Source organism: Danio aesculapii, chromosome 8, assembly GCF_903798145.1.
Source record: "Danio aesculapii chromosome 8, fDanAes4.1, whole genome shotgun sequence".
In the NCBI taxonomy this organism is placed as follows: domain Eukaryota; kingdom Metazoa; phylum Chordata; class Actinopteri; order Cypriniformes; family Danionidae; genus Danio; species Danio aesculapii.
Genome location: NC_079442.1, coordinates 28,204,922 through 28,215,145, shown reverse-complemented (window position 1 = coordinate 28,215,145; position 10,224 = coordinate 28,204,922). Strand labels below are relative to the sequence as shown.

At 34.3% G+C, this 10,224-nt stretch overlaps 1 protein-coding gene across 1 annotated transcript in view; it reads right to left on the bottom strand.

Moving 5' to 3' along the window:
* prex1 (phosphatidylinositol-3,4,5-trisphosphate-dependent Rac exchange factor 1) overlaps window positions 1-10,224 on the bottom strand; it is a 129,143-nt gene that overhangs the window by 10,765 nt on the left and 108,154 nt on the right. The window contains exons 25-27 of the mRNA XM_056464331.1: window positions 7,158-7,413; window positions 4,778-4,984; window positions 1,758-1,882 (exon numbers count right to left, since the gene is read on the bottom strand). Of these exons, the coding sequence (XP_056320306.1) occupies window positions 1,758-1,882; window positions 4,778-4,984; window positions 7,158-7,413 (588 nt within the window). The remainder of the gene's footprint in view (window positions 1-1,757; window positions 1,883-4,777; window positions 4,985-7,157; window positions 7,414-10,224) is intronic.

Here is a 10,224-nt window from a genome sequence, read left to right as displayed (position 1 = left end):
TAATTAGCGTTTTATTCATTAAAAAAGTATTTATAATTTTTTCATTCAGACATACAAGAAAAGTATGACTAAAACAATTTCTAAATTATATAGAGCAATAAGTAATTCTAGGAGACTGTCAACAGACTATATAAGATTAAAATGGGAATAGGAAGTAGGCATTATTGTGAATCAAGACCAATGGGTTAAAATATGTGCTGTCCCATATACCGTACCTCAACAAGCTCAAGAATGTGGCGTGAGTTTTGTTGGAGAAATTTGATTAGATTGTTTTATTACACCAAGAATTAAATCATTACAATCAGGGATTCCAGGCACATCATGCACATATATTCTAGCAGTGCTCTAGAATTCATAGTTTTTGGGAAACTGAACACTCCGCTATCGATGATATCTTTGATATTCTTTATTCATTCAAAGTACTTTATCTTGGAGATAATCCTATTAAACCTTAAAAGGAGGATAGATATCTATTCAAAATATTATTGGCAATAAGTAAAAAGCTATAACTAGGCCCACATGGAATCTGCACACGCAGAAATCCGCAGATTTTTAGCCCATCATTAAGTCCATGTACTTACTTGTGTAAATATGTGTTTATATTTATTCCGTTTTTTTTTATAATTTCACTAATATCATTGTGAAATAATAATAATATTAAAATGTTCATGATTTATTTACAACACAGTTTGTAAAGTAATATGTTCTGTCTTTTAGTAGATTATATGAGAGACTTGCTTTGTTTACCAAATAAGTGGATCTTTCCACATAAAGCCACAGATTTTTTACCAATTTTTTTGCAGAAATAGCAAAACATGTCAGCAGACTCTGTCTGGCCCAAGCTATAACCCGGAAATGGTATAAAGAAGACCCACCAACTAAAAATGAGTGGTTCAAAATAATAGTAGAAGTACAGTTGAAATCAGAATTAATAGCCCCCCTGTTTATTTTTTCCCCTATTTCTGTTTAACAGAGAGAAGTTTTTTTTTTATCAACACATTTCTAAAAATAATAGTTTTAATAACTCATTTCTAATAACTATTTGTGTATATACATATGCATACATTTATGTATGTATGTATGTATGTATGTATGTATGTATGTATGTATTAATATGTGTTTGTTTGTTTGTTTGTTTGTTTGTTTGTTCCCATTGGTTATATGTTCCTTAAAAAAAAAATCAATGAAAACTAAGTATATTAAAAAAGTACATATAATTTCATATTATACTGTAATTTAATGGGACAGAATCCAAAATTTTACATTTACTGACCCTCCAGTGGTTCCAAACCTCGAATTTTAAAAGAAGATATTTTAAAGAAAGCTGAAAACCTGTTTCCACTGACTTCCATAGTAGAAAAAAAACAAATACTATAGAAGTCAATGGTTACAGGTTTCCAGCTTTCTTCGAAATATCTTATTTTCTGTTCAACAGAAAAAAGAAAGTCAAACAGGTTTGGAACATTTTTAAGGGAAAGTAAATTACTACAATTTTCAATTTTGGATGAACTTTCCCTTTATAGCAACTTAAATTTTCATTGAACTATTTCTTCAAGACAATAGTATGTCAATTCTAAGAGCTGAAGCCATTTCACAACAATTCAAACATCCAGTTTCAACTTTTATCCACTAAGATTTCACTAAATTTATGTGGACGTCTTCTTGGCAGCCTTCAAATGTTTATTCAGGGAGAGAACGAAACTTCCAAAATGTCTTTTTATGCTCCCAAAACACTCAAGGAGGAAAACAAACTGTACTTCTACCCACTAGAGGTACTGTAGAAGAGTAGCAGAAGCTGCCTTTCTCCACCCCACAACGAGAGGAGCAGCCAAATTTAGGGCCCCCAAGCCAAGAATGGAAGCATGACCAGCAGGTTGCAAAACTCCCAGAAAGAGAGCAAAAAAAGGAGCATTCCCTCATTTTACCATTCAACCTCCTGACCTCTAGAAAGCTTGCGTTCCTTCTCACGCTAAATGAGAACAAACAGCCTACCTACAGTACAGTACATCCCACAGACAAATCCAGATACTTACTATATAGGCCTAAATGGAGTTTAAAAAAAACGTTTCTATGTATAAAACGCGCTGGCTGCAGCTGTTCATGAGCTCACCCTATCACAGAGTAGCAGGATTTTAAAGCGGAACGCCACATAATGATAGAGGGTGCAGAAGCAGGCATCCGTTTATCCCGACAGAAGCATGAAAACCACTCGGCTGTGGTCGGCCTCAGCTTTGCCCTGCTCCATCAGCTCTACATCACAACCAAACACACTCTGCTCCATATAATAATGACATAACAACAGTGACTGAATGTATTCTTTAGTGGTTAAAGAGGGGCGTCTGGTCGCTGTGGGACAACAGGTTCTTTGTGAGGGATGTTTATCGTCTCTCTACGTGTCGGTTTTAGAAACATCTGTTTGACAGGAGGAGGCAGACAGAAGCCCATCTCGCTCAGCTTTCTTTATGCATAATAGTGAATGCAACAAGGCTTTCATCACTGTGTTACAGTATAGGTTAGTCGTCAACCACTGAGCAATCAGAAAAGATGGAATTCAAAGGATCAAGAAAAACAACTGATGAAGGCGACAAAAACAACACACTTGCATTGTTGTGTATGTGTGAAAGGATTGAAAGACAGCCACGAATCTTTTCTAAATGAGTACAAGATGTATATCTTTTGGAGAGATGGTGTTTCATAGACTCAAATGAAATAAAGTCATAAGCATAAATGGGTTGTTACATGTGGGTTGTTACAATCATTGGGCAACACATCACAAGAACGAGCGACACACTACCCGATTTTTTTTTAAGCTCACACATGTGCTTTGAATTGTTTTTGTTCTACTTTTCTCTTGTTTGTTTGTTTGTTTGTTTGTTTGTTTAAAATCTGGATTGTCCCATAATTCTGAATGACAACTGAACAAAAAAAAAGTAATTTACTGAAGGTTCTGAATTTTTATTTGCTTCAAATTGATTTAAAAAAACATGTAACTTTAAAAAAAAAGAACTTTTCCATTTATTAAAGCAGTCTGAAAGAATGATTCAATAAACATGATCATTAAACTTAACTTTTCATTCATCACACTAGACGAATCTGCATTTTGTATGAATCTCCTAAATGAAAAATTCAATGACAGTTTTTTATGGTTGTTTGTCCCCACCTATTAACATTAGTGTTGCTATAACCTTCATTTGAAGCATCAAACTGCTTTTTAAGGTGATTTAGATTGCTGCTATAGGCATCAATGTTTAGATCTCAACTACTTAAGAGGAAAAATCAAAGGATGATCAGTTTAAAATTGCTGAAAGCAAGCCAAGTCATTGATTAACCACTTATTTTGTCATTATTTGTCAAGATAGACAAGTTAAAACTAGTATTGCTCTTTCCAGTTCAATATTTGACCAAATTTCTGTCAGTATCACTTATAAAATGTTGGATGTCATATAACTCATAGTAACATGTGTTAGCTACCTTCACATATATTTGAGCATATTTGCTAGTTGGCTCATCCTCATTGGCTTGCTGGTGGAGCACATGTCAGTGTCTTGAGATTACACAGGAATGAAGACTCTGGCAACTGTCAGTGAGTTGTCATGGTTACTACTACCAATGTTTGAGAATAGCCCATTTATTTCAAACAGTGATCAAAACTAAAATGCAACTACCTGAGGATTATCTATTTTATTTCACACCATTCAGCCAGGATCATTTCAACAGACTTTGGAAAAAATACTGTTATCCCAATACCTCTGTGACAATCTAAATGACTGAAACACAGAAATTATAATATGGGTTGAAAAGACTAAAGACTGAATTGTTTCATGAACACACATAAGCTGATTTTCAATAATGAAATACAGTTGAAGTCAGAATTATTAGCCCCCTTTGATTTTTTTTTTCTCCGTTTTTAAAGATTTCCCAATATATGTTTAACAGAGCAAGGACATTTTCACAGTATGTCTGATACTATTTTTTTCTTCTGGAGAAAGTCTTATTTGTTTTATTTCGGCTAGAATATAAGCAGTTTTTAATTTTTTAAGAACCATTTTAAGGTCAAAATTATTAACAAACCATCGTTATTGTATAACTTGCCTAATTACCCTATCCTGCCTAGTTAACCTAATTAACCTAGTTAAGCCTTTAAATGTCACTTTACGCTGTATAGAAGTGTCTTGAAAAATATCTAGTAAAATATTATTAACTGTCATCATGGCAAAGATAAAATAAATCAGTTATTAGAAATGAGTTATTAAAACTATTATGTTTAGAAATGTGTTGAAAAAATCATCTCTCCGTTAAACAGAAATTGGGGAAAAAAATAAACAGGGGGGCTAATAATTCAGGAGGGCTAATAATTCTGACTTCAACTGTATATCGTGATGATGAACACACACAAAATCAATATCGTAGACACTTCAAAACACTGTAAATAACTATTTATTATTATGCCTTTTAAGAATATTCAGATTGTTGCATTTCAGTGGTTGTTCATCAAAAGCATCAAATGCTTGAAGATTTAATAGGTCATTTCTTTTCATGTTAATCTGACCTCCTATGTAATTTTATTTTTAACTATTTATTTGCCTTTTGTTCTTTAACTCTGTAGAGTAAGTCTCCATTTGTCATCCCGCTCTCATGCTAGTCAACACATAATCAACAAAATGATTCCAAGAGAGAGTAATTTATTTTGGATGAAAAACTTTTGAAGTCATATTGACTTTAAGCCCCCAGGCTCCAAACTGTTTCAGAAAGATCACCTGAACGGTCTTTTCCTCACCTGTACGAGTCTCTGTAGCTCATGGTGTCGTGTCCAGAGTCCTCCTGATCATCTTCGTTCACTTTGAAACACACTCTCTTGTTTCCGCCATGTTCAGTCTTATCTTGGTCTGTCTCCTCTGGAATGGGGGAAGTTGAGGGGCCGCTTTCGAATGATGGAGGCTCTGAGCCCTGCGGTTGTGTTGGTCCAGTTATCGACGACAGAAGTCTAAACGAAACAGATTCACAGAGGTTTGGAAACTGCTAGACATGAATTGTTTTAAAAAATGATGTGCTTATAGCAATATGCAATATTTATTTGATTTTAAATTATTATTCAATATTAACCATTCTTTAAATATTATTATTGCTATTGTTGTACTAGACTAAACTGTATATTCACAAAATTTATAATACATATACTACAAATACTGTATTTTGTAGTTACACTTTAAAATTAAAGCCTTGTAAAGTTTTTTAATTTATTAAAATAGAAAACATTTATTAATATACAATAATACTTTACAATATTTCTGCTTTTACTAAATTTTTGTAATAAAAATTATAACATAAAGAACAAACCAATTGCCTGGGTGAGTGTTGTGTGCTTGGTGAGTGTTTTGCTTTGTTGTTGCTTCCGCCCTTTTCTATTTTTATTTGCTGTCTGCTATTCTTCTGAAATCTAGGTTTTCCAATTGGCTCGTGGAGTTTCGTGGAGACCTGTTCTTTGGTTCCCTTCCCTACACGTAGATGATTCTCTGTTAATCCTAAATTAGGTTGGAAGCGGGTGCTACCCTCTGTATGTTTCCTCCAGCGAGTGCAGTTTAGTGAGTGGCGTGTGACGCAGAAGATGTTTTTTTCTGTTTTATTTTCCTTCCCTCTATCAGGTTTACTTCAAGTAGCTTATTTTGCACTAATTGTACACATTTGTAAATATACTTTGGGTAATAAAATATTCTTATTTTTTCTTTCTGATCTTTATTGTAAATAAAGCAAACCACTTTTTGCCACATCTGTTGTCTGTGTGGATTCATAGCACCTAAAGTTTCAGGGGAATTTAAAAGATATTGAGTTGTCATAACTATGTTTAGCCCTTTTTATCTTCCGAGCCACACAGGGCGTAACATAATTTGAGGGCTTGTCCGGGATCTTCCCTCAGATTCGAGGAAGCCCCGAAACTTTTGGTAGCCCATATATATATTTTTTTTTCTGATTATTTTTTCAGGGTTTTCACCTTTATTGGACAGGACAGTAGAGAGTATTGACAGGAAAGTATTGGGAGCAGAGAGAGGGGAAAAATCGGCATAGGACCACAATGCGAGAATCGAACTCGGGTCGCTATGAGCACCGGAGTGCATGTGTCGACGCACCAACCACTACATCACTGGCACCGCCTGGTAGCCCATATTTTCCCCTGGGAGTAGCTGCTGTGACCCGACACAAACATCGTGGAAATATTGAAGCTAGGTAAGTGTTACAAATTTGATAATAATGTGTAAGAGATAAGAGATAATAAAACTTCTTAATTAATGTTTACATGTTTATATACATTGTAAAGCAGTCTATTAATTAATTTTTTAAAGTATGAAAGGGACAGCTTTCTTAGAAGTTTTTGTGATGGTTTTCACAACCGATTGAAATTAGAAAAAAATATATATCAGAAAATATATAAGACATGTTTTTGTAACAAGGAACTAGTGAAATTGAACTACACAGAGTGCGAGAAGTGAGTTAAGTGTTTTAAGATAACAAGGACAAAGTGTCCTTAGTTGAACAAACACCTTTTTTTTAACTAATGAACTTTGTTCTTTTATAGGATAGGAACGTGTAGATTGACAGAAAGCCACTGGGAGAGAGACATTGTGGAATGTGATTGGGAAATGACTCCATTTCACTGACAATTAACTTCTACATCAGCACATGCAGGCCACTGAATAACAAACATTCGTTCCTCCTGAGAGGCTGTTGAAATGTTTCCTCTGCAGTCATCTGTTATGGCTTCAGCCTCTGTTTTTTCTGTCTAAACCATAAATATTTTTAGACTGTCATAAAAGAACATCCTGAAGATTAGAACTCCAGGAACTCAAAGCAGAATCTGTGAAAATCTGCTAAACCATATTCTGAGAAAGTCATTGTTGCCTTTGGGTGATGCACTACATTTTTTTTTTACCATGCAATAAACAGTTTTTGTATTATGCAATTATATTTCCATTTCTTTTTTCAGCATTAAATATTAGAATAGTAATATTTGTTTTTTTTACATACTACATATAACTATTTATAATAACTATTGTTATTATGATTAAAATTTAATTTCTAAATGTCCACATTTTCTAGGACACCCCATCATTAAAAAAAATTACATTTATTGTAAACAATTCCACAACACAGTTACTACTTACACATCTATCTGGGCCACGTATTGCTTCATCTCTCTGACTGCAATGTCCAGGCGGTTATAGAGGCAAATATAATTGTCCTGGCTCTCAGTGTCTTCCTGTTTGAGAAGGAAGCTGAGACCTCCCTCTTCATGCTTCCTGCTGTCCTCTGAGTTCCCTTCACCATTCTCAGTCTCTTCATTGAAACTCTGGCAACTGAAGGACGGAGCCCCCATGCTGGTCACACAGTGTACAGAGTGGGACATGGGATTCAGGTTCGCTGCAGGAATACATTTTAGATTAATCAGTCAACAAAAAGAAGCAATCATGCAGCATAATGGAAATTGTAGCAATCCAGTCCGGAATATATTAAGGAAAGTTGTCTCAAAATCTGGCTTAAAGATGACTTCTTTAGATGTTAAAGATGACTTTGTTGAAGAACTCAAACTTTTATTTCTAATGCTGATGATACAAAAGGTAAAGGTGAATTTTGAGATATTTTGCAGAGCGATTTTGCTTGGTTTAGTTTTCTATTTAAAAATGGGCAACCATGTTGTATCTGTAACCCATTGACCTAATTATTTACCCCATGTCTCACCTGGTTGCCAATGTATGGGATAATTTCCCAAAGTTGTCCCAAAACACTGTTCAAAACGTTGCCCTGTGTATCATCAGGATATCAATTACAAACATTATATAAAGGAAAAAAAATGTAAAAGAAAAGTCTGTTGTCGAATAAATTCCTTAAAAATAGTGTATAGGGTCGCTAGTGACCCAAACAAGCCCTATCATACACAGTATTATATAAATAGCAAATTCAATTGAGCCACTTTGTGGACTCGTGGGTGTTCTGGTCTAAAAAGGAGGTATGTGTAACGATTGCTTTCTTCATGGGGGGGTCTTTTTTCAGTTTATTCATGACAATTTGCATTTGTATATTATTATTATTATTAATTATATGCATATTTATATTTGATTTAATAAAAACAAGTTTAGATTTCTCCACCTGTCAGGTTTTGAAGACGTACAGTATGCATCACCATATGGGGCATAAGAATAGGGTGTGTGTATGGCTATAACCACACTTTGTTATTAATGTTCATTTATTTGTTTGCTGGAAATTAAAACTGAATTAAGAATAGTTTTGAAACAAATCTTTGAGCTTAACAAACAAAATTAAATATGTGGGCTAATGAATGTCTTCAGCGGAGTGCGTACAACACTGTTTCCTTATCCACGAAAGTAAAGGAGTAAAGTAAGATGTGAAAGTAAATGGAAAGTAAAGAGGGTGAATGGAGGAGGCCTTAAGTACTTAAGTGGCCTTAACTATTATGTACTTAAATAGAAATCAATAGAAATCGTGATGAAGTAAAAAAAACAAAAAACAAAAAGGGGGGAAACCGGGATTAGGGGGAAGGGGGTCTCATGTACTTATATAATGTGGCTGTTTACTAAATCTATGTTGTATGTTTAAAGTTGGTTATGTATAATTCTTAGAATTGGGTTCCATCTTGCTTCAAATATATTCATCTGGAGTCTAATGCACAAAAGGTATTCTTTCCATTTCATAAATTTCTCAATTTTTTTTTAATCCATTGTTTATACGGTAGGTCTAATCTGAGCCAGTTAAACATAATAGATTCCATTGCTGCGGAAAGCAATACTTGATATACTTATGGTGCTTTTTGAGGTGGGATATAGGTAAGGTTAGGGCGGTTTAAGGGATACATATATCAGTGTATTTATAAATGTGATAACAATGTGAAAACAATTACAGATGTAATTAAATGCAGATAATCTTTAAAATACAAGTACAATGCAAAAACTATGAATGCAGGACTGAATTTTATTCCATCACAGTAGTTAGATCCATCAGTGTTATGCAATAATGATTATTACATCCGAATACACAATAATGATTGGCGTGAGATTAATGCATTTAAGGGTTATATTGCCGTCTAGAGACAAGCCCGGTAGGTTTGGACCTTCTGAGACTCAATAAAACAGAAGACCAAATGGTTGAAAAGCAGTGAGGCGTATTCATGCATGTGGTAAAGCCATGGACCATGAGACTTCAGGCCTACAGAGAAGTGTAGCAGAGGAATTTTAAACATCTTTGACCGTGAGACAACTGCAGAGCAGATGTGTAGTGGAGAGAGCAAAATGAAAAGCTCTCATGCTGTGAAGCATAAGGAACAAGGCATTATGTGGTTCTTTTCCCAGCTACACGTGGTGGCTAGACAGTAAGTTGGGCTAGAGAAATCTGAGCAGGTGGAGCCAAAAATATAAGCCAGATGGAGCAGCTTCACCTCTTCTGGTCTGAGGGATGCCCTGTTGAATTTGAAATGTTCAATTTATAATTTATAAAGCTGTTGTGCAATTATATCGTAATGAATAATTGTATTTTTCAGAAAATAACTATAATAATTGTTGAGAGATAAAGCATACAAGTATTTTTTTATACAAGTTTATTACTGCTATTACAAAATTACTGTATTATAGATTATGGTTAGCCCTCATTAATAAACTCATTATTTTTAAACCATATATTTTCAGTTCAAAGCACATTCTGTAAATGTAAAATAATCAGAAAAGAAAAGGACATAAAAACTACAAAAGTGTAAAACAAATAATGAACTATAATGGCATTTACTATACCTAATATTCATTATAGCACTCAAGCCTAAATCAAATGCTCAATAAATGAATGTTTATGAATGATATATAATATGTTTATGAATGTTACATAATAAATGAATGTTTTTTCCAACAACATTTCCAACTCTGGAGTGCTGAGTTTACCAATCTATACTGTATATGACAGAAGAAGCTATGGCTTGCCTTCTTAAATAAAGCCTCAAGACTCATAAACAGTGAGGATAAGAGTGAGATGCAGGCCTCGGGGAGTGGAAGACTGAAGGCCAATGGGATTGAGGAGGATGACGTCACTAAAACCTGCTTGTTATGGCCTAATGGTGTCTTAATGGAGGTCTGATGGAGACACTTTAAAAAGGCTCTGGATCACTTTGGGAATAGCAGGCAATGCATTTTACAAGACCTAGGAGGTTTTCACCATAAAGCTTAATTACTC